General features: G+C 43.5%; 1 protein-coding gene across 1 annotated transcript in view; it reads left to right on the top strand.

Moving 5' to 3' along the window:
• Positions 1-13,502, top strand: part of sfrp5 (secreted frizzled-related protein 5) — a 40,533-nt gene extending 27,031 nt beyond the window's left edge. Inside the window, exon 3 of the mRNA XM_046354204.1 lies at positions 11,928-13,502. Coding sequence (XP_046210160.1) covers positions 11,928-12,256 — 329 coding nt within the window. The 3' untranslated portion in view covers positions 12,257-13,502. The remainder of the gene's footprint in view (positions 1-11,927) is intronic.
• The last annotated feature ends 12,964 nt before the right edge of the window (positions 13,503-26,466 follow it).

The following is a 26,466-nucleotide window of genomic DNA, read 5'->3' on the forward strand; positions in this document are numbered from 1 at the left end:
TCACCCCTTACTGTCATGTCCTGACCTTAGAGATCCTTTATTCTCTATTTTGGGTTAGGTTGGGGTGTGACTAGGGTGGGCATTCCAGTTTCTTTATTTCTAGGTTGGCCTGGTATGGTTCCCAATCAAAGGCAGCTGTCTATCATTGTATCGGATTGGGGATCATACTTAGGCAGCCTTTTCCCACCTGTTGGTTGTGGGATCTTGTTTTGTGTATAGTTGCTGGTTAGCACTACATAGCTTCACGTTCGATTCTTTCTTCTTTCTTGTTTTTTTGCCGGTTCACGTTAATTAAAGATGATGAACCCAAACCAGGCTGCATTTTGGTCCGATTCTTACAACAACGATCGTGATACTTACCATAACTAGATACTTTTCTCAGTCTAAATTGACCATAATTAATGCTCGTAAAGTTACCCCCATCAGAGGTATTATGACAGTCAAAACTAGAGCTTTCAAATGTCTGATATTTAGAATTCAAGAAATGGGTTCTAGCAATATTTGTTTTATTCCCTTGTCTGTTTGCCTGTGAGCCAATCCCACAGATGTTAGAAAATTGAGACAAGATACTATGTGTGTAGTAAATCTGAGTAAGTTGATGTGTATGATATTGGATGTGATTTTGTGAGAGTGTGTACGATGTCTGTATAAGTGTAAGATTATAATGTGTGATTTCCAAATAAATAATAACTCCGCCAATTTGCATCGTTGAGTGTCTATTTGTGTAACATGTAGTGCGTATAGTTTTAATATTCATGATGATAATTGTAATCCATACGTATCACCGTCATAGTTGCATCATAATTACTTTGAGTATCATTGAAAAACACATTCCAGCATTTCCATAGCAATTGACCTTCCATTACTCTAGAGACAGCTTCACTATAGAACAAATGTTATTATTCCCTAATACCCCTATTCTGATATCCTCCCCTTGCTTGTTGTAAACATACAGTATATAAACCTGTAGACAAATACATAAAAAAGAGACAAACAATAGACACATTAAAATATAAAACCGTTCTCGACAATAGAGAGGGAGAGAAGAGAAGTGAAAAGAGAGAGAGAAGACAGTGAGATCAGGTGTGTATGTGTACTGTATGTATAAGTCAGCATGTGTAAGCGAGCATGTAATTGAGTACGTGTGTGTTCATATCCACTTCATGATGTTCAACTATTTTTACAGTTCCCATACATTCTTCTTTTCATAACCTGAAGTCCTTGTAGAATTTAGTACAGCCATGGTGTTATGGAGCTGTCTCAGAATAGCTGTCCATCTATAAAGAGTTTGTCCACAATGATAAAGGCACGCTTACCCTTCTCCCATTGTTGCCTTTGTACCGGATACAGTCTCTTATGACGTTTGTTTATCTACCTTGGAAGTTGGTCATTGAGACTAAACATTTGGTCCCTTTATGTTCCCTTCCCCTGCTTTTGATCAGCTCCTTTTGTTGGTAGTGCTCAAATGCGATGATCGGACAGGGATCCTTGGTCTTGTCGCTCTGAGCTCCAAGTCTGTGTACTTGGTGGAAAGCTACCTTGTTTACAGTCTCTAGAGGAATTTTCAAGACGGATTGCATGAATTCTCTGATCGCGAACTCTAAATTATTGGATGCGTCCTCAGGAATCCCAGAAAAAAAATGATTTTCACACATGCTTTGACTTTGTATGTCTAGTAGCGACTCCTTCATCACCTTGTTTTCCCTGAGTAGACAATCCCTGTTGAAATCGTGGATTTTTACCTTGGCTGTGAATGACTTGTTTTCTCTTTGGAGCGTGAGAATTTCACTCTGGCTGAACTCCAAACTCCCCCTCAGCCCTGCTTCCTCCTCACACAACCTTTTCAGTGTCACATGGATTCCAGCCAGAGCACCAGCCTCTACTTCAACGGTAAGTAAATTGTCCTTGTCTGTAGACACTGTTTCTTTTTTTTGTCAGGTTGAAGTTCTTTTGTGAGGTTGTCTTTCCATGATGGAGTATGTTGTTTTTCCATAGCGTAAATCTGTTGGTACTCATCGATTACCCTCAGGATCTCCTTAGTATGCCGGTTGGCTCTTTACTGCAATCAGTTGTTCTATGAAAAGATAACCATGAGTCTTTCCCATGACAATGACAGGTGTCCACAGTACAGCCAGTTAGCACTCGCAGATTCCACGCAAAAAGAAAATGGACCAGAAATTTGCAGTCCCAGCTGTAAAGGCTATCCACGTTGTGAAATCCGTAGCAACAAAACTTTAGTTCTGATTCAAATCGATTTTAATAAAAATATAATTATATTAACAACAAACCGAGTGTAGACAGTACGTGTTCTATTGTGCGCTCTGATGACGTATCTGATTACGAAAAAAGCATTGCCAGCAGCACAGTTGTAGTCACCAACCCTTAAAGAGATGGGTGGGGCTAAAGCTTAAGAGGGTGTGTACAATGCAGAATGGGTGTAGACAAATCAGGGCTCTCCAGTGGGTACCAAAACATTCAAAGGCATTTTTCTCAAAAGTGAGGTTAGAAGATGATCAACTTTCAAAGCAGAATTACTTTCCCATTGTTCCTCATATGTAGTGTATGATATTGTTATGCAGGTGAATGAGGACCCAAAAGCGACTTGGCGAAAACAGAGTCTTTATTCCAGTAAAGGAAAATAGGCAATACTCCTAGACAAATCGGAGCAGAAAACAAAACATAAAAAACTAATTCCACTCGTAGTGACGAGGACAGACTGGAGACTCGACCATAAACTGTAGGTTGCCTCGGGAAGGCACCGACCGTAGCAGACTCAGACACCTGCTCACACGTAGCATCTGAGGGAAACAAGACACAGCACGGCGAACAATATACAAGGATCCGACAGGACAGAAACGGAAGACAAGGGGAGAAATAGGGACTCTAATCAGAGGACAAGATAGGGAACAGGTGTGGAAAGACTAAATGAGTGAGTAGGAGAATAGGAACAGCTGGGAGCAGGAACGGAACGATAGAGAGAGGAGAGAGAGGGAGGGGGAGAGAGAGGGATAGAAAAAGGGAACGAACCTAATAAGACCAGCAGGGGGAAACGAACAGAAGGGAAAGCATAATGACAAGACAATATAAGACAAAACATGACAGTACCCCCCCCCACTCACCGAGCGCCTCCTGGCGCTCTCGAGGAGGAACACTGGCGGCAACGGAGGAAATCATAGATCACAAACGGTCCAGCACGTCCCGAGAAAGAACCCAACTCCTCTCCTCAGGACCGTAACGAAAAAACGATAAAAAGGGAAACTAGGGTACTACTCTAAAAAAAAATGAGACACGGGTAGAGAACTGAAAGCTTTAGAGCAAACAGGACCAAACAGGCCAGGAGAGTAACAACTAGGGACAGACTGAGACACAGCAAGGGCAGGAACAAGAACAGGAGAGATGCGATGGCAGGGAACAGACTGAGACCCAGCAAGACCAGGAGCAGAAGCAGAAAAAAAATTACCAGACTTATTCTGCGCGCAGTCCGAACACGCAGCCACGAAACGGCGCGTGTCACGCTCCTGAGTAGGCCACCAAAACCGCTGGCGAATAGAAGCAAGCGTACCCCGAACGCCGGGATGGCCAGCTAACTTGGCAGAGTGAGCCCACTGAAGAACAGCCAGACGAGTAGAAACAGGAACGAAAAGAAGGTTACTAGGACAAGCGCGCGGCGACGCAGTGTGCGTGAGTGCTTGCTTAACCTGTCTCTCAATTCCCAGACAGTCAACCCGACAACACGCCCAACAGGAAGGATCCCCTCGGGATCGGTAGAAGCCACAGAAGAACTAAAGAGACGGGATAAAGCATGAGGCTTGGTGTTCTTAGTACCCGGGCAATAAGAAATAACGAACTCGAAACGAGCGAAAAACAACGCCCAACGAGCATGACGCGCATTCAGTCGTTTGGCAGAACGGATGTACTCAAGGTTCTTTTGGTCAGTCCAAACGACAAAAGGAATGGTCGCCCCCTCCAACCACTGTCGCCATTTGCCTAGGGCTAAACGGATGGCGAGCAGTTCGCGGTTAGCCACATCATAGTTACGTTCCGACGGTGACAGGCGATGAGAAAAATACGCACAAGGGTGGACCCCATCGTCAGTATCGGAGCGCTGGGACAGAATGGCTCCCACGCCCAGCCCCGACGCGTCAACCTCAACAATAAACTGTTTAGTGACGTCAGGTGCAACAAGGATAGGAGCGGATGCAAAACGCTTCTTGAGGAGATCAGAACAACAATCATACGACCGGTGAGGAGGAAGGGAGTTGGCTCTGGACCGACTGAAGACCGAGCGCAGATCATGATATTCCTCCGGCACTCCTGTCAAATCACCAGGTTCCTCCTGAGAAGAGGGGACAGAACAAACAGGAGGAATACCAGACATTAAACACTTCACATGACAAGAAACATTCCAGGAAAGGATAGAATTACTAGACCAATCAAAAGAAGGATTATGACACACTAGCCAGGGATGACCCAAAACAACAGGTGTAAAAGGTGAACAAAAAATCAAAAAAGAAATGGTCTCACTATGGTTACCAGATACAGTGAGGGTTAAAGGTAGGGTTTCACATAATATACTGGGGAGAGGACTACCATCCAAGGCGAACATGACCGTGGGCTCCCCTAACTGTCTGAGAGGAATGTCATGTTCCCGAGCCCATGCTTCGTCCATAAAACAGCCCTCCGCCCCAGAGTCTATTAATGCACTGCAGGAAGCTGCCGATCCGGTCCAGCGTAGATGGACCGGTAAGGTAGTACAGGTACTTGACGGAGAGGACCGTCTAGTAGCGCTTATCAGTCGCCCTCCGCTTACTGATGAGCTCTGGCCTTTAACTGGACATGAAATGACAAAATGACCAGCGGAACCGCAATAGAGACAGAGGCGGTTGGTGATTCTCCGTTCCCTCTCCTTAGTCGAAATGCGAATACCCCCCAGCTGCATGGGCTCAACACCAGAGTCAGTGGGGAAAGATGGTAGTGTCGGAGAGAGGGGAGACACAGTTAACGCGAGCTCTCTTCTATGAGCTCTGTGACGAAGATCTACCCGTCGTTCAATGCGAATAGCGAGTTCAATCAAAGAATCCACGCTGGATGGAACCTCCCGAGAGAGAATCTCATCCTTAAACTTAGCGTGGAGTCCCTCCAGAAAACGAGCGAGCAACGCCTGCTCGTTCCAGTTACTGGAGGCAGCAAGAGTGCGAAACTCTATAGAGTAATCCGTTATGGATCGATTACCTTGACATAGGGAAGACAGGGACCAGGAAGCTTCTTTCCCAAAAACTGAACGATCAAAAACCCTTATCATCTCCTCTTTAAAGTTCAGATAATCGTTAGTGCACTCAGCGCTTGCCTCCCAGATAGCTGTGCCCCACTGCCGAGCCCGACCAGTAAGGAGTGATATGACGTAGGCAATCCGAGCTCTCTCTCTTGAGTATGTGTTGGGTTGGAGAGAGAACACTATATCACACTGGGTGAGAAAGGAGCGGCACTCAGTGGGCTGCCCAGAATAACATGGTGGGTTATTAACCCTAGGTTCCGGAGGCTCGGAAGACCCGGAAGTAGCTGGTGGCACGAGACGAAGACTCTGATACTGTCCTGAGAGGTCGGAGACCTGAGCGGCCAGGGTCTCAACGGCATGCCGAGCAGCAGACAATTCCTGCTCGTGTCTGCCGAGCATCGCTCCCTGGAACTCGAGAGTAGAGTAGAGAGAATCCATAGTCGCTGGGTCCATTCTTGGTCGGATCCTTCTGTTATGCAGGTGAATGAGGACCCAAAAGCGACTTGGCGAAAACAGAGTCTTTATTCCAGTAAAGGAAAATAGGCAATACTCCTAGACAAATCGGAGCAGAAAACAAAACATAAAAAACTAATTCCACTCGTAGTGACGAGGACAGACTGGAGACTCGACCATAAACTGTAGGTTGCCTCGGGAAGGCACCGACCGTAGCAGACTCAGACACCTGCTCACACGCAGCATCTGAGGGAAACAAGACACAGCACGGCGAACAATATACAAGGATCCGACAGGACAGAAACGGAAGACAAGGGGAGAAATAGGGACTCTAATCAGAGGACAAGATAGGGAACAGGTGTGGAAAGACTAAATGAGTGAGTAGGAGAATAGGAACAGCTGGGAGCAGGAACGGAACGATAGAGAGAGGAGAGAGAGGGAGGGGGAGAGAGAGGGATAGAAAAAGGGAACGAACCTAATAAGACCAGCAGGGGGAAACGAACAGAAGGGAAAGCATAATGACAAGACAATATAAGACAAAACATGACAGATATACCATGTTGTAGCTCTGTGTCTCTGCTTTTATCCAATGTAAAAAACACAATTTCAAATTTTGCTACATAAGACCGAATCAAGGCGGTCAGTCACATATAGGGAATAGGATGCAATTTGGGACACATCCAATGTCTTCATTCTCTTTCACATTTAGAGTAGCAGCCAAAGTCCTATTCTTTGTCATCTAGCATGAGGTCACAGAAAGACACACACACACACACTTGTCATCTAACATGAGGTCAGAAACTAATCTAGATATATTTATTTGTCTGTTTAATTGGGAGATTGAATAAATGGTAAATTGTGGAGTCCAGGGGGAATGAAGGAGAATAACAGGGGAATATAGCTTGAAAAAGCATGACGCAATAACTATCTTATTAGAATGTAATATGATTGCGTATGATGGCCATTTGAAGAGACACAGAAACACACATGCAGATGCACACACACACCAGGTGCGGTCGGTGCCGTTTAAGATGAGGGAGGACAATATTATTTTTCATCAGCATGGCCTTATTTCTATGACAGCATATTGGATGACTGTCATTCATATCCCATTCACCCAGGTCAATGTAACATCCATAGGTTTAGGCTACTACATGACACAAACATTTTCCCTATAAGCATCATGAGGTTTCCCAGATATAACTACAACCTAACCTGTGAATGAAAGTTTACAACGTAATTGCACAGGTCAAGAGAAATTTGAGTAATCAAGGTGACAGACATTGACACATTCAATACCGCCTTGCACAATCTTGCCTGCATCTAGCTGATCTAGGGTGTAATCATTAGTCCAACATTTGCAAACCAGACAAATTCAGGTATGTTTATTCCAGTTTCATTCCGTTTGCTTCAGTTTAAGAAATGTTTCTCAACAGAATCGGCGGAATGAATACACCCCTGATCACACACAAACACAATTCACTTTCATAGCAGCCAACATGATCACACTGATTGTTGTATAATTCCTACTCACATCTACGTGTTTTCCTCCTCTCACCTCTTCCCTTTGCTTGTGGACTTCACTGCCACATGCGTCGAATACAACAGGCACCTTACAGTGCAATGCTTACTTACAAGCCTTTAATAACCAACAATACAGTTTTACGAGAAATATGTGTTAATTAAGTTGAAAAAAATAGATAACTAAAAAATAAGAAATAAAAGTAGAGCAGCAGTAATATAACAATAGCGAGGCGATATACAGGAGGCACCAGTACAGAGTCAATGTGCAGGGGCACCAGTTAGTCGAGGTAATTGAGGTAACATGTACATGTTGGTAGAGTCCAAGCGACTATGCATAGTTAATAAACAGAAAATAGAAGCAGTGTAAAAGAGGGGGGGGGACAATGCAATAGTCTGGGTAGCCATTTCATTAGATGTTCAGGAGTCTTATGGCTTGTGGGTAGAAGCTGTTGAGAAGCCTTTTGGACCGAGACTTGGCACTCCGGTACCGCTTGCCGTGCGGTAGAAGAGGGAACAGTCTATGACTTGGGTGGCAGGAATCTGGAATCTGGAATCTTTGACAGTTTTTAGGGCCTGACACCGCCTGGTATAGAGGTCCTGGATGGCAGGAAGCTTGGCTCCAGTGGTGTACTGGGCTGTACGCATTACTCTCTGTAGTGCCTTGCGGTCAGAGGCCGAGCAGTTTCCATACCAGGTGATGCAACCAGTCAGGATGCTCTCGATGGTGCAGCTATAGGTTTTGTCGTACCCTCTTCACAACTGTCTTGGTGTGCTCAGACCATGATAGTTTGTTGGTGAAGTGGACACCAAGGAACTTGAAGTTCTCAACCTGCCCTACTACAGCCCTGTCGATGAGAATGGGGGCGTGCTTGGTCCTCCTTTTCCTGTTGTCCACAATCATCTCCTTTGTCTTGATCACGTTGAGGGAGAAGTTTTTGTCCTGGCAACACACGATCAGGTCTCTGACCTCCTTATAGGCTGTCTCATCGTTGTCAGTGATCAAGCCTACCACTGTTGTGTCATCAGCTAACTTAATGATGGTGTTGGAGTTGTGCCTGGCCACAACACATCAGCTTTCTGTGACCAGGCAAAAAAAACTTTCCAAGCCAACCTACATATCATAACTGCTAACTGCTACACACAGCCTACATCATTGTCACCATATTAACGGCATAGTCAACATAGCTACTAGAACTAACGTGTTAGTAAACCCGTTACAAGTACAGTGTACAGTCAGCAGCAAGCAGTTTGGCATTTACACCAGCAGGCCTCAGTGGAAATAAATTAATAAAACCAAAAGCTTAACTTGACTTGGAAGAGTTCCAGTGTTGGATAGTTAAAGCCAGCTAGCTAACATCGCATCCCTCTCTGTTTGAGCCGGGTTTGAGTAGGCTAAATTAGCTAGCTGCATTCGCTACCTAACTAAGTGAAAGTGAAAAAGAAAGAAATGAAATCAATTATAGCTATCTCTCTCTCTTCTCCTTAATATTTTCTGAAATTAATTTATTCAAAACTGTTCAACTATTGCCTTTCTCTGTCACGTCTGCTCCCGCTCTTCCCCCCCCTGGCACTTGAGGGCACCAGGCTGCCCTGCATCATGCACTCCTGTCATCAATTATGCACACCTGCCTTCCCTCGTCACGCGCATCAGCGATATTGGCTCACCTGGACTCACTCATCTGTTTATTACCTCTCCTATATTTGTCAGTTGCCTTGCTCTGTTCCCTGCTGACCCATTAGTTGTTTTTTGTTTGTGTTACCTGTTTGCTGACACTGTTACTATCTAGTTCCATGTCCGTTATTTATTAAATGTTTTACTCCCCGTACCTGCATTGTCTCTCCAGCGTCATTCCATGTGACATTCTCTCTCTTTGAGTCAACTACTTACCACATTTTATACACTGCAATGCTAGCTAGCTGTAGCGTATACTTTCAGTACTAGATTCATTCTTTGATTCTTTGATTGGGGGGACAACATGTTGCAAGAGGTCTGATAGGTTGGAGGACATCCTCCGGAAGTTGTAATAATTACTGTGTAAGTCTATGGAATGGCATGAGAACCAAGAGCCTCCTAGTTTCGTTATTGCATTTAATTTACCCAGAGGAGAATGGAAACTAGCTGTCTTCCGACTATTGCGTAGACAATAACTCAGACATGATTTCAAGTTGAATTAAAGTTTCTTGTCAATCAGGCAACCAAAATTGGACCTTGATTTGACCTTGTCAGGTTTTTACCCACTGGGCAGCTGGATATCCAGTCAGTCACTGGCAATAAACTGCTGACCAAGCAAAGCAGTCCCAGAGAGACCTGGCTGTGGACCTTCTAGGTATAACCCTCTTAGGTGTGGTCCTGTAAATAACCAACACCTGCGTGTTAGTGAGGCTGACGTGCTCTCGCCCCAGGAAGTGCTGTTTCTGCTCAAAATGACAGGCCCTCTCTCTCTCTCTCCGTCACTTTCTCCTCCTTTGCCTCTCTCTTGGTTTCTCTCTGTCTCTCTCTGTCTTTCTCAGTCTCTCTCGGTCTCTGTCTGTCTGCCCCCCTCGTTCTCTCTCTCCTTTCATTTTCATTGTATAAAGCAGGTTGAGCTTGTCATCAGGACATAGGTCAGACTCACTCAACACAGACTCCGAGAACATTACTTATGACATATCTCTAGGTGGGCACACAGGGCATTTTACTTACAGCTGACCCCTTTTGAAGCTTCCATCAGTGTGTGTGTGTGTGTGTGTGTGTGTGTGTGTGTGTGTGTGTGTGTGTGTGTGTGTGTGTGTGTGTGTGTGTGTGTGTGTGTGTGTGTGTGTGTGTGTGTGTGTGTGTGTGTGTGTGTGTGTGTGTGTGTGTGTGTGTGTGTGTGTGTGTGTGTGTGTGTGTGTGTGTGTGCCTGTATGGTGTGTTTGTGTGTGAACTAGGCCCACCTAGCCATCCAACTTGCAGTTTCCTCACTGAAAACTGTGTGAGACGACTCTTTCCATGGCCATTTTATTGTATGTTACTTGCATTATTTTGTGCAATGTCTCAAGTCAAATCCTAGCCAGTGGAACACACAAACACTAAACAGACACATATCCCCCTGAACATACTAAGACCATGTGTGTATATGTGTGCATGAAATGAATATGGAATGTATGTTTATAAAACAGCAGGCGAGAAGTGAAATGGCAATCTTCCAGGCGGTTTAGAAACATAGCAATGTTTCATACCAACGTTGGTCCTTACCCTCAACATGATTAATTTTGCCTGTCAGGGTGTGTTCACATGGAGAATTCCTCTCTGTTACACACACACACACACACACACACACACACACACACACACACACACACACACACACACACACACACACACACACACACACACACACACACACACACAGTCCCATTTAACCCGCCTTCACGTGTATACATTAAGCTGTATAAATGAATGTATTGGAGTCACTAGCTTAATGCTCTGTTTGTCATAGCATATACGTATCTACGCTGTTGCTATCTATTTGTGGTTCACCAGAATGTAAACAACCATATAGAGGAATATACAGTGCCACATGTAGGAATATTTACATTATAAATGCTTTATAACTGGTTTTCAGTAAGTAAGAGAATAAAACGTTTGTCATGGGCTGCGTTTCAAATGGCATCCTTTTCCCTTTACAGTGTGTTACTTTGTATGCCATTTTGGGACACATCCACCAGTGTAACTTTCCATTGTAGTGTTTAGGTGCTCAATAGAGGGACAACGATTAGGGCACACACACACACACACACACACACACACACACACACACACACACACACACACACACACACACACACACACACACACACACACACACACACACACACACACACACACACACACACACACACACACACACACACACACACACACACACACACACACAGGGGATGTAGTCTTGAGGCAGTCCCAAGGTAATAGCGATTAGTTGTGTCAGGGGTAAATGATGACCCTCTAGACCAGGGTTCCCAAACTCGGTCTGGGGGCCCCCGGTGGGTGCACATGTGCATTTTGTTTTTGCCCTAGAACCACACAGTGAATTCAGAAAATAACAAACTCATCATCAAGCTTTGATTATTCGAATCAGCTGTGTAATGCTAGGGTAAAAACCAAAGGCACCCATGGGAGGGGCCCCAGGACCGGGAAACCCTGATCTAGAGAGGTGTATAGTACCCCTGTGCTTGGGGCGGGATCTAACCGCGTGTGTGTGCATCTGAGTGTTTGCGTATTGCGTGTGTGCGTACATGCGTTTGTGTGCTGTCAAAGCAATGGCCAAGTCACAACATAAAACACATGATTAGCTTTCATATACTGTCGTCTTTGAATGATCAGGTCCAATGTTAGGCTGATTTGATTTGCTAAAGAATGGATTGTATGTTTTTTTTGTTTAGCTCATGGATTTAAGTTGTCTCTGTTTACACTACCATAGATTCAAATAAGTTAAATATGTTGCTTAAATGCAACACAATCATTAGGATGTTCATCTCAAATAAAATTGTCATTGATCCAAATCCATATTTCCTCCCTCTCCATCTCTCTCTCTCTCTGTTACTTTCCCTTCTCTCTCTCTCCTTTCTTTCTCTCTCTCTCCCTCCTCCCTCCATCTCCTCTTCTCTCCTCACTCCCTCTCTTTGTCCTCTCTCTCGCTCCCTTCTCCCATAGCTATCAAGATGAAGATCAAAGAAGTGAAGAAAGAGAAGGGCGACCGTAAACTCATCGCTGCCCAGAAGAAGAAGAAGGTGCTCAAGATGGGTGTCCTGCGTAAGAAGGACTTGAAGAAGCTGACACTGTACATAAAGAACGGAGCCAACTGCCCCTGTGCTCAGCTCGACAGTCTTGGCAGTAACTTCCTCATCATGGGTCGTAAGGTGGATCAGCAGCTGCTGCTCATGTCCATCCACAAATGGGAGAAGAAAAGCAAGGAGTTGAAGTTCGCCATCAAGTATATGAAGAGTCATCAGTGTCCCACCTATCATACTGTCTTCCAGTGACCTTAGTGACACAACAATCACAACCCTACTCCCAGTCTTCCCCAGTTGTCCCCCCCTCTCCCGTCTATCCTTCCATTGTCCTACCTATCATACTGTTTTGCTGTGACACTGTGGAGATGTATCCTTCATATCCAGTGGTTTTGTGATGCCTGTAGAAGTGGGTATACTCTAATTCTGCCAAAAATATTCCCAAATGGCCCGTCAAAGGAAAGGCAAAAAATATATATATTTTCCTATAGTTTTTCTGTATTTTCCTATAGATTTTTCAGGTTTTCACTCTCAGAATCACACTTTTTTTATATATAGAAAAACAAATGTATGTTCTAAGTCCATGATAATGCTTAACCACATCAGGGGACCATTTTTGAGGCCTGGGAAAATCATAATAAAATATTTTTGGCAGGTAGTAGTTGCCCATTAATTCAGTTGTGCACCTAGCAAGATACCCTTTATGCACTACTAATGCAAAATACAGTAACTACATATTTGTTGACTGTCTGATCCGTCTTCAAAGTATTTTTCTGTCTAGACAGACAGCATTCTCTGATTCTCAATAATATCTTCTGATCAACTGGTTTGTTCTTGTGTGAGGAAACTTAATTCCACATTAATCAGATAATATACTTAGCCATTAGAATGGATCAAAGACTTTTGAACAAATTCGTAGTTACTGCATTTTGCCTTTGTAGGGTGGAATTTGGCTCGTGGTGTTTCTGTACTGTACAATGTCTTACATGTGATGGCAGAGTTTGTAAAACAAAAGCCCTCCCAATTGATACAAATCATCATGGTATCATTCTACCAGGTAGGCCTACTTTGTAATCAACATTTAATTGGAAAGGATTTTTGCCAGAAATTTTCATTCAAACAGCGCATGATGACTGAATTGCACACCAATTTCGGACCCCACTTTTTCAATATCTGGTTTGCATACACATTGTTGCCTTAGATAGCATTTACTGGTAGATATCAAAAGTTGAAACGTCTTTCCTACCTACCCTACTAACCGATGTCGTTCTTCTGTGAGCTGCTCCATGAAACAACCAGTTGATAGCTGCGCACTCTTGCTGTCTGCTCTGAAACTAGGCTATGTGTGCAGCTCACGTGTGAATATACACCATATTTACAAAAGTATTTAGACATCCCTTCAAATGAGTGGATTTGGGTATTTCAGCCACACCCATTGCTGGCTGGTGTATAAAATCGAGCACACATCCACGCAATCTCCATAGACAAACAGTGGCAGTTGAGTAGCCTTACTGAAGAGCTCAGTGGCTTTCAACGTGGCACGGTCATCGGATGCTACCTTTCCAACAAGTCAAATGTCTGCCCTGCTCGAGCTAACCTGGTCATCTATAAGTGCTGTTATTGTGAAGTGGAAACATCTAGGAGCAACAATGGCTCAGCCACGAAGTGGTCGACCACACAAGCTCACATAATGGGACTGCTGAGTGCTGAAGCGCGTAGCACGTAAAAAAAATGTCTCTCCTCTGTTGCAACACCCACTACCGAGTTCCAAACTGCCTCTGGAAGCAACATCAGCACAATAATTGTTCTTCGTCTAGGCCCCTTAGTTCCAGTGAAGGGAAATTTTAACACTACAACATACAATGACAATCTAGACATCTCTGTGCTTCCAAATTTGTGGCAACAGTTTGTGGAAGGTCCTTTTCTGTTTCAACATGACTATGCCCCCACACACAAAGCGAGGTCCATACGCAAATGGTTTGTCGAGATCAGTGTGGAAGAACTTGACTGGCCTGCACAGATCCCTGACCTCAACCCCATCAAACACCTTTGGGATGAATTGGAATGGCTGTGAGCCAGGCCTAATCATCCAACATCAGTGCCCAACCTCACTAATGCTCTTGTGGCTTAATGGAAGGAAGTCCCAGCAGCAATGTTCCAACATCTCGTGGAAAGGCTTCCCAGAAGAGTGGAGGCTGTTATAGCAGCAAAGGGGGATCAACTCATGATTTTGGAATGAGATGTTCAACGAGCAGGTGTCCACATACTTTTGGTCATGTAATGTATTTCACATGCCTTGCGTTTGTGTAGGATACTTTGTGCATGATTTCTTTATTGTACTACATAATTGATCCGATGTATACCGCCATTACACTAGAAGTACACTCATTAAAAAGTGAGGGTAGAGGCCTCCCGGGTGGCGCAGTCGTCTAAGGCTGCATCGCAGTGCTAGCTGTGCCACCAGACATTCTGGGTTTGAGCCCAGGCTCTGTCACAGCCTGCCGCAACCAGGAGGTCCATGGGGCGATGCACAATTGGCCCAGCGTCGTCCGGATTAGGATTAGGATTTGCCTCTCCCGAGTCCGTACAGGAGTTGGAACAATGAGACAGGACTGTAACTACTACCAATTGGGGAGAAAAAAGGGGTAAAAAAGGAGTGAGGGTATGCAGTGCCCACGGGTGATTAAGAGGTGAGTGTACTTCCACTGACATTTTTCGGGTATACGGCGTATACCTGTGGATACCCTCCACTAAGCCACTGTTCATATCTCACAAATAGCTCTATTAGTATTGGATTAGTATTCCCATCTAGTCTGGTCCCAGATCTCTTTGGGCTCTTGCGAACTCCATTTCTGTCCTTGTCAAGCCAAAATGACAATGAGTTGGGCATGACACCACAAACAGACTGGCACTCAGGCTACTTCTCACCTGGCTATCTATCCCTCATTCTCTCCCAAATCTCCCCAGTCTCTCTCCCAAGTCTCCCCAGTCTCTCTCCCAAGTCTCGCCCAGTCTCACACCAGTCTCCCACATATCCCACCATGCTCTAGAAAACACCCTCCATGCCCCTCGGCTCCAGACCCCTCCAGATCCTCTAGACCCCTCCAGACCCCTCCAGACGCTCTAGACCCCTCCAGACCCTCCAGACCCTCTAGACCCCTCCAGACACTCTAGACCCCTCCAGACCCTCCAGACCCCTCCAGACCCTCTAGACCCCTCCAGACCCTCCAGACCCTCCTGACCACTAGTCCAAACATTGAACCTTTTTGTGCCCCAATCTCCTTTCTGCTACCCACCCCCTGTAGACTATTCTGATAACTCACTCCCTAGCCCCTACCCTACAGTAGCACTTTCTCTAGCCCCTACCCTTTCTCTAGCCCCTACCCTACAGTAGCACTATTTTATACCTGACCTGAGAGCCCCAAAGAAACCCAGACTTTCCTGTTTTTGAGATGGTTACTACAGATTTTTGATACAGGGGTGGTGGTGCTACTAACCTGCCATATATTGGAGTCAGCATTTATCCCAGTCACAAGGTAACGGGATCCTCCAAGACACTATGAGATTGTTAGATCCTATAAATAAAACAATCACATGTATATTTTACAGATGTCCCCTTATCATTATGACGATAGCAGAGGGGGTTAGTAAAAAGTATGGTAAGACTTGCACTATGTAAGGACAATGCTTTTGGTGCTTTGAATGATTTTATAATTCTTCAAAAGAATGCAGACATTGGAGTAAAGCAACCTTCAGGATTTATTAATAGTCGAAAGGGCGAGTTTATGCTTTTGAGATAAAGGGGTAAGAGAAAATGCATGTGTAAAGTTTGAGTTAAAGCTTGTGCCCTTAGCACGCCATTTGTGTGTTCAGTAGACACTGAAATAGACAAGCTACCTGTCTGTCCAGAGTGGATATAGAAAGTTAGTTAGCTGCTGATGACACCTTATTTGAATGTTCTGTCATACGCTCAAAATCATGACTGAGCAGGATCAGGTATTTCCTGAAAACACAGACAGCTTTTTTAGAAAACGTGATTGGAGGATATCCACATGTCCTTTCTATTCCCTCCCGATTCCAGGAGTTTTTCAACCAGGATTTCTAGAAAACCAAGGAATTTGGGGAAAGTTATCGGAATTTTGCAGGCCTACACAGAAACATTATGGAATATTCAAATAACATGTTTCCATTCCTTGTTGTGTTTCTCATTTTGTGTAAAAATGAATGAAAAAGTTAATTAAATGAAAAAAATATAATAATAGGTTGTTGATATCAAAAATATCAAAAAGAAGATGGATGTATGAATTCCTAGAAAGAAGAAGAAGATATGGATTGACGGATTGATGGATTGATGCTGCCACTGACTATCGTACAGAGCAGCCTGCATTGGGACCATAAGCCTACTCCTCAGAAAGAGACATAGAGAGAGAAGGATACTAAATCTGAGAACAGAAAGAAAAAGAAGAGAGGCCAGAGAGAGAGAGACTCATATTATGGAATAAAACTACCCATTGGGTGGTGAACTCTCTGGTTCTCAATATGTTTCACTGTCACTATTGAACATTTTCACTTTTTAGCACCGCTTGATTTTACAGCTCTCTAGTTACCAGGTATTTACCTATGTATTAAAATATATTGTGAGAAAAATATCGGTTCATTTGGGAATTGAGTGTAATATAGACCAGAGAGTACCTTATGTTAGAAGAAATGTCACATGACATATCAGATGACAATTCCAGTGGTAAAAGGACTGTAAAGGGACAGCACCCAACTTTAAAACAAAAAAATGAATTTGTTATAATTTGCTTGAATTATACTTCATGGTACGGTACACCAAGAATCAAGAATCATATACAGACATAGCACTTGAATTCATGAAAAGATGAATTTCACATAGGCAGTTATGTTTTTAACCCTTTAAAACGTTAAGTAGTTCTGTTACTGAACCACTTTTTATTGTTTTGTAAAAGTAAATAAATAAAATATACAATTAAATATAGTTGACATTTTTATAAAGATAGCTAATTAATGGTGCCATTTATTTTCAAACCAAAATATATATGTGATTTTGTCATTCACTATCTAATGTTGTTTACTCTATGGAACTTTTAGGCATTTTTGTTTGCTTCTCTTTCTACATTTCTAATACTAACTCAAGTCTAAGAAGGGAGAAGATAGTAAAACAAGGGACCACACACACCCAACAGCCTCTGTCTCAGAGGGCTAAGTCACCTTTTCTAAGTGCCCTTTCTCCACTAGTGATCATGTGGGTGTCCTCCTTCTCCGGGCCTTGTATGTGTGTGTGTATGTGTGTGCGTTTCCTCCCACGTTCCAGCCTGTCTCCTCAGTAGCAGGTCTGAATATGTCTGAAGGAGCTCCAGACAGCCCAGCACAACGCCCAGCTCTCCCCAGCCCACACTGCCTCTAATCAGGCTACGCACAGACTAGTCCCCCCAGGCTGGAGCTGTTACCCGGGTCAAGGGGAGGGAGGGAGAGAGAGAGACAGAGAGAGAGAGATAGAGAGAGAGAAATAAATAAATAAATAAAGAGTGAGAGAGGGAAAGCGAGAGAAAGAAAAAGTGAGAGATAAAGAGAGAGAAAGAGATATGATTCCAACAGACAGAGGCTGCATTTCTGACACACTAAAACGAACACACACAAATACACATACAATAACAAACACTCAAATGAGTTGATAGTTCACACATTCTCCGAATACATTCTTAGACAATGCTGTACTGTATTTTTATGAGATATAAAAACCTTCCTCTGTTGAACCGTCTCTCGAACCACTGAACCACCCAGGAGGGGAGGAAGAGACAGAGAGTGATGGAGGAGAGAGTGATAAAGAGAGGGAGAAAGAGAGAGAAGGGGGAGGGAGAGAGAGAAAGAGTGAGAGAGAGACAGACAGACAGACAGACAGACAGACAGACAGACAGACAGACAGACAGACAGACAGACAGACAGACAGACAGACAGACAGACAGACAGACAGACAGACAGGATAGAGAAAAGAGAGATATAAGGGAAAGAGAGAGAGGGACAGACAGACAGACAGACAGACAGACAGACAGACAGACAGACAGACAGACAGACAGACAGACAGACAGACAGACAGACAGACAGACAGACAGACAGACAGACAGACAGACAGACAGACAGACAGACAGACAGACAGACAGACAGACAGACAGACAGACAGACAGACAGACAGACAGACAGACAGACAGACAGGACAGACAGAGAAAATAGAGATAGGGAAGGGACAGAGAGAGAGGGACAGGAGATGGGACACAGCCAGAAAGTCTATCTTCACCTCCTCAAAGGTCACTTAGCGTGACTAATGAGGGCCTGATGAGGGACCCAGGACACAGACAGGAGCCAGCATTGTCCCCTGGTCCCCTTGACACACACACATGCACTCAAGCACATGTGCACGTGCATGCACACAAAGACACACAAACACACTCACAAGGATGCATATCCACACGCACGTAGACATGGCCAATATCAAACTAATTCAGATCCCCCATCAGCTTCTGTCAGACTGTCAAGCCTGGCTGATGTCCTCCACCCTGCTTTCCCAACAAGATCTCACACTGACATGGTTTGACTTCAGTATTCAACGTTTGTTCAGACGGGGGATGATCATCCAATTTTGACAGTTAAGTTTAGAATTAATTCTGAATGGTTACGATAAGGGTTGAGGTTTCAGATAGGGTTAAAACAAACAGAACAAAAAACTCAGGAACTGCATGTTGCAGATATAATGAATAGACCAAACACAATCTCCTGTACCATTCCAATCTATCTGACAGGAGATCAAATTTGATCTACACAATACATTTCTATCTGAACATTCTGTATATTTCCTTTCTCCTGAACAGACCCCAGCTGTAGATAATCAAGTCAAACCAATCAACCAATGATATTTTTACAGATAAGTACAAATAAGTTGTGACACTAAACCACAGTGTGCCTCTTTCAACATGCCACTGAAAAGGTTGAAAGCTGTACTACATTTTATGATGCCTGAACCTACTGCAGAGAAATTCAAAGAAATGTGCAAACATTGCAGGCAGGGAGTTGGATGCTCGACAAAAACAACGTAGAACCTCTTTGTCTATCTGAGTGTTCTTATTTCAAACACACAGTAAACCATATTTAAAGGGATGGTTTAATCAGACTAATGAACATGATTTCCCACCCAACCTTGGCTGTCAAGAAGGCAGTTTTCTATATTTAGTTCCCTTAGACACTTATATTTTAACCGTTACTGTTAGCATTATTAATAACAGTTATTGCGCATGTGTAACAACACTGTAATCACTTTTAGAGCACATTTTTATTAGTATGCTGTTCCATAATACTTGGGTAATTAAATTGCATAGCAATGAGCCGAGAGATTTTGAAACTACTGTGCACAAGATTAGTGATTGTACTTTATTCCACTGGTGTAATAACTCCCTTATTTTGCAAATATAAACCAATATCTAAAGTCTTATTTAATAATAACCATGTTGCTATTGTAGTATTCACAAGGTTACTACATCTATGGTATATTGTATATGTATGTTATATGAACTTGATGTCCATTGTTAATGTACCTTACGTTTCACTCATTAAGAAAATGTATTTTCGACAAGCGTTCCAACTCCAATGTTGAGATGAGTCCATGTCCCTCAAGAACAATTGCCTTGATGTACCTGAATGCCTGATTGATTTACATTTATATCCCTTTCCATTATTTAGATACATGTGAATGTTTTATTTGATTCAATCATGAACTTTTTAATGATAGGCTATATATTTAGATTCATACCTGAAAGTCGTACATGTGATACCATTAACCATGTGATAATCATCATGTATCTAGAATACCTAAACTAATTGTTGTAGTTTTTGTGTTCTTTATCAAATATTTCGCAGCCATCAAATAACTACATTATTTTTTTCTGAGGGATACTCAAAATACTTTATTTTAAACCAATTCATTAAAAGGCCATTATCTGTGCTTTAAAATATGATTTGTTTTTCTGAGACCTGTATATGAATATCAAAGGAAATACTTGCCTTCGGTGGATTCTCTACATGTTCCACTACCTTTTGACTACCTTGAGTATTTGAAAATGTGATGTTTTCAAATAAACTATAAAATACTAATATTTTCTACACAGGTCTGAAGCACACTCAAACTCACACGTACACACCTACCCATTCAAACAAACACATACACACACATCATGAGAATAGGTCATTTATGCCTTTATTGATGTGCAGTGATAAGTGGAACATTTTTCACAGTTGGTTAGAGCCTTTCTGTCTGCTTGTCTCTAATTACAAACACACACACACACACACACACACACACACACACACACACACACACACACACACACACACACACACACACACACACACACACACACACACACACACACACACACACACACACACACACACACACACACACACACACACACACACACACAGGAAACTTGTATTACAACTTGATCTAGAGAGTGTTTGCTTAAGTCCTGGATTTATAACAAAGTCAATTTGAAAGGCCTAGGAAAGGATAGTAATATATTCCAATCCAGACACAATAGTCAGAAAACAGGCACACACTAACACGCACACACACACACTAACACACACACACACACACACACACACACACACACACACACACACACACACACACACACACACACACACACACACACACACACACACACACACACACACACACACACACACACACACACACACACACACACACACACACACACACACACACACACACACACACACACACACACACACACACACACACACAGGAAACTTGTATTACAACTTGATCTAGAGAGAGTGTTTGCTTAGAGTCCTGGATTTATAACAAAGTCAATTTGAAAGGCCTAGGGAAAGGATAGTAATATATTCCATTCCAGACACAATAGTCAGAAAACAGGCACACACACACACACACACACACTAACACACACACACACACACACACACACACACACACACACACACACACACACACACACACACACACACACACACACACACACACACACACACACACACACACACACACGCGCACACACAAATGCTCATGCACGTACACGTACACGTACACGTACACGCACACACACACACACACACACACACACACACACACACACACACACACACACACACACACACACACACACACACACACACACACACACACACACACACACACACACACACACACACACACACACACACACGCACACAGGTATGTTCCTGCTTGGTTGCTGCTTGGGCCACTGGCCGCAGACACAGTCGTATTCCATGTCAAGGTTGATAGGAAGAGAAGGGAGATTGAAAGGTCCAATCTAGAGAGAGAAATACACACAAATAAACACACACACACAAATAAACACACATACACACACAAACGCACACACACACACACACAAATAAACACATGCACCCACAAACACACAAAGACACACAGTGGGAGGTCATTAGGAGTAACCTCTATGATTGCCGTCAAGTTTGACCCGTGAGGCCATGACAGCGTAGGGAGTGTTGTGTCACTGTTGTGTCACTGTGAGAACACTACAGTTTTCCCAATTGTTAAAACACAATTTTGCAATCTAGGTTTTTATCTAAATACTTAACACAACTCACAAAACCACACCCCCAAACTGCAAAATACCTAATATATGAAAAATGAAGCACTGCAACCAAAACTACATATAGCATTATCAAAATCAAACGTTTGCACCCGAATGGCACACACTTCATTCATATTACCAGATTTTTGTCTAACCAACTACACACTGTTGGGCATAATGAAAAGCACTCTCATCTTTAGTATGCTTTCCCATAATACTAAAATAGTTCAAATTTTCGAAAATTCTTCAGATGCACAGAAATATTTGCTGATACACACACATGCTGTTGAAAAATGTCTTTCTTTATTTTTCACCAAACAAGTCAGTGCAACATATGCACAGCAGATATATTTACATTGGACTGAACAAAAATATGCTCACAAAAAAACAGTAAACTGAAAAAGAAAATTGCAGAAAAAATATAGAGAAAAAAAGAGGCAAGAAAAATAATTAGGCAGCATCTTGCCGCACAGCTGGGTCTGGCCACAACGCCTCGTCTGCATCACAGGCAATATCTTCCCTTGCCAGACATCGAGGGAAGAAGCGCCTTGAGTGCCTTATCCATCCCTGAATCGCGCCCACATCAATCTCATCACATGCCTCTTCCATAGCCTACACAAGAGGCCTGTGCACTAAGGCTGCTGGTCGTATACCTTCCACAGCCGTGCCGAAAATAGCTCTTCTATGGGGTTCAGAAATGGTGAGTATGGTGGGAGGTATTGTACAAGAAATGGTGGGTGGTCAGCAAACCAGTTTTGGACTGGGGCTGCACGATGAAAGCTCACGTTCTCCCATACTACAACGTACCAGGTTCTTTGATGGTCTGCATCATTCATACGCTCTGGTGGTATGAGAATGTTGTGGAGTCTGTCCAGAAATGTGAGAATATGGGCTGTGTTGTATGGTCCAAGGTTGGCATGACGGTGGAGGACACCATGCATATTGGAGACGGCAGCGCACATTGTGATGTTCCCACCACGTTGGCCAGGAACATCTATAATGGCTCTGTGGCCAATGACGTTTCTCCCCCTTCTTCTGGTCTCTGCTAGGTTGAACCCAGCCTCATCTATAAAGATGAACTCATGTGGGATTGCATGAGCATCCATTTCCAGTACTCCCTGAAAACAAAGAACAAAAGCAGTCAATATGGTGTTATCCAGTACACTGGGAAACAATGTTGCGTGTAGTGTACTGCAGTCAATATTGTACTTACATCCACATATGCTCGTCTGACCTCTTTGTTTCTTTGAGAGTTTCTCTCAAATGGCACCTTATAAAGTTGTTTCATTCTGATTTGGTTTGGCTTGAGAATGCGAGCCAATGTGGACAGACTGACTTGTTGAATATGGTGTTATCTTGGATGATGTGGCTTTGAATTTCTCATAATCTGAATCCATTATTTTCCAAAACCAAGTTCACAATGGCAGCTTCCTGTACCCCGGTGAACATTTGGCCCCTTCCTCCACCATGGTTGCCTCTCTCAGTCCTTTAGAAAAACAAAAAAACAAAAATATAGGGCTTAGACAATGCAGCCTAAAGATATTTCCCCCACAGTAGAGTAAATTCCACAGGAAATTTGTGCAGTTAGTGTGAAGTAAACAGGTGAAGTAAACAGGTGTCACCCAACTGATACACTATGACATGGGGTGTACTACATAGTGTGAAAGAAATTTTGGTTACATACCTGTACTTCAGTCTAAATGTCCGAATGACACAGGCGACAGTAAAACGGCTCAAGTTGGGCTGTACTCTCTGTCCAGCCTCTCACATTGTCAGCCCATGGTTGATGACATGATCAACTAAGGTTGCTCTGATTTGTTGTTGTTGTCTTCTTTGGCCATGAACTCCTCTACCAGCTCTACCCCTACCTCTCACTCTTCCTCCCCCTCTCATTCTCACCCTCCCTCTTCCTCTTCCTCTTCCTCTTCCTCTTCCTCTTCCTCTTCCTCTCTCTGCCATGGCTTCCATTGTTGTTGTAAAACAAAAGGTGCTCACCTGTGGTCTTTTCATAATGCTTACTTCCTGATTGAAGTGGTAACAATTAACCATTGAAGTGTTTGGCCAGGTGGCACATGTATCGGCCAATTTGCTCATGTAGTGTCATTTTGAATGGCAATGTTTTGAAATGGTAAACATGTGACTTTATGTCAGATTGTTGTGTCTTATGCAGAGAACCGTGTGCAGTGCATTTAAAAAGTGCCATTTTGAATTGCAAAATGTGTGTAAAGCAGAAAATGTGTTTACACTTTTGGAGACTTAAGAAGACGTTTTGCTCTCTGTGTGTCAGTTTAAATAATTGTGTTGTGCATGTCATTCTAGTGTGTTAGCAATTGTAAAAGACTATAATTGATATAATGCCTGTATTCTTTCCTGTCAGGCCCTTTTCAGTCCCTAATCAATTGAGAATGTGTGTGTGTGTATCTGTCTACATGTTAGTGTGTGAATATGTCATTTTCCGTGTGTGTGTGTGTGTGTGTGTGTGTGTGTGTGTGTGTGTGTGTGTGTGTGTGTGTGTGTGTGTGTGTGTGTGTGTGTGTGTGTGTGTGTGTGTGTGTGTGTGTGTGTGTGTGTGTGTGTGTGTGTGTGTGTGTGTGTGTGTGTGAGAGAGAGAGAGAGAGAGAGAGAGAGAGAGAGAGAGAGAGAGAGAGAGAGAGAGAGAGAGAGAGAGAGAGAGAGTGTGTGTGTGTGTGTGTGTGTGTGTGTGTGTGTGTGTGTGTGTGTGTGTGTGTGTGTGTGTGTGTGTGTGTGTGTGTGTGTGTGTGTGTGTGTGTGTGTGTGTGTGTGTGTGTGTGTGTGTGTGTGTGTGTGTGTGTGTGTGTGTGTGTGTGTGTGTGTGTGTGTGTGTGTGTGCATTGTCTTCTATATTTTTCGTAGCTGTTGATTTAACACCAGAAAAAGATGCTGACACTAAGACCACACTCAATGAGCTGTATAGCGCCATAAGCAAACAAGAAAATGCTCAATCAGCAGCGGAACTCCAAGTGGTCAGCAATTTTAATGTAGGGAAACTGAAATCAGTCTTACCTCATTTCTACCAGCATGTCACCTGTGAAACTAGAGGCGACCAAACTCTGAATCACCTTTACTCCACACACATAAACGCAAATAAAGCTCTCCCTCGCCCTCCACCTGACAAATCTGTCCATAACTCTATCCTCCTGATTCCTACTTATAAGCAAATACTCAAACGGGAAGTACCAGTGACGTGCTCAATCCAGAAGTGGGCCGATGAAGTGTATGCTAAGCTACTGTTTTGCTAGTACAGACTGTATTATGTTCTGGGATTCATCTAATGGCGTTGAGGAGTTCATCATATCAGTCACCGGCTTCATAGACATCAATACAGGACTAAGATCGAATGCTACTACCCCGGCTCTGGCGCTCGTCCGATGTGGTGGTGCTTGCAATCTATCATGGATTACAAAGGGAAACCCAGCAGCAAGCTGCCCAGTGACTCTGACCAACCAAGCAGCCTTCTATTCTTCGAGGAAAGCAACACTGAACCATATATGAGAGCACCAGCTGTTCTGTATGACTGTGTGAACACGCTCTCCATAGCCAATGTGAGTAAAACCTTTAAACAGGTAAACAGACGGATTAGCAGGATGTGTACTCAGACATTTTCTCTCCTTTCCTTGACCGTGGCTGTAATACCTACATGTTTCAAGCAGACCACCATAGTCCCTGTGCCAAGAATGTCAAGGTAACCTGTCTAAATGACTATTGCCCCGTAACACTCACATCTGTAGCCATGAAATGCTTTGAAATGCTGGTCATTTCTCACATCAACACCATCATCCCAGACACCATGGACCCACTTCAATTCACATGCTTTATCTTGGCCATGTTGCAGTTGTAAATGAGAACTTGTTCTCAACTGGCCTACCTGGTTAAATAAAGGTGAATTAAAAAATACAAAATAAATAAATGAACATACCGCCCCAACAAATCCACAGATAACGCAATCTCTATTGCACTCCACATTGTCCTCTCCCACCTGGACATGAGGAGCATCTATGTGAGAATGCTGTTCACAGACTACAGCTCAGTGTTCAACACCATAGTGCCCTCCAAGCTCATCACTAAGCTAATGACCCTGGGACTGAACACTTCCCTCTGCAGCTGGATCCTGGACTTCTTGACAGGCCACCCTCAGGTGTTGATGGTAGGTAACAGCACATCTGTCATGCTTAGTCTCCTCCTGTACTCCCTTATCACCTACAACTGTGTGGCCATGCAGGACTCAAACACCTTCATTAAGTTTACTGATGACACGACGGTGGTAGACCTGATCACTGACGATGATGAGACAGCCTATAGGGAGGGGGTCAGGGGGTCAGACACCTGGCAGTGTGGTGCCAGGACAACAACCTCTCCCTCAAAGTCAGCAAGACAAAGGAGCTGATTGTGAACTACAGGAAAGGGAGGGCCAAGCACGCCCCATTCAAATCAAATTCAAATCAAATGTTATTGGTCACATACACATGGTTAGCAGATGCTAATGCCAGTGTAGCAAAATACTTGTGCTTCTAGTTCTGACAGTGCAGTAATATCTAACAAGTAATCTAACAATTTCCCAACACTACCTAATACACACAAATCTCCCTAAATTTTATCAGCATATCGATTGCGCAACCACGGCTGGAAAAACCTTGGATCATTGCTATTCCAACTTCCGCGACACATATAAGGCCCTGTACCCGCCCTCCATTCGGAAAAGCTGACCACGACTCCATTTTGTTGATCCCTGCCTACAGACACAAACTAAAACAAGAACCTCCCGCGCTG

Source organism: Oncorhynchus gorbuscha, linkage group LG06 (assembly GCF_021184085.1).
Source record: "Oncorhynchus gorbuscha isolate QuinsamMale2020 ecotype Even-year linkage group LG06, OgorEven_v1.0, whole genome shotgun sequence".
In the NCBI taxonomy this organism is placed as follows: domain Eukaryota; kingdom Metazoa; phylum Chordata; class Actinopteri; order Salmoniformes; family Salmonidae; genus Oncorhynchus; species Oncorhynchus gorbuscha.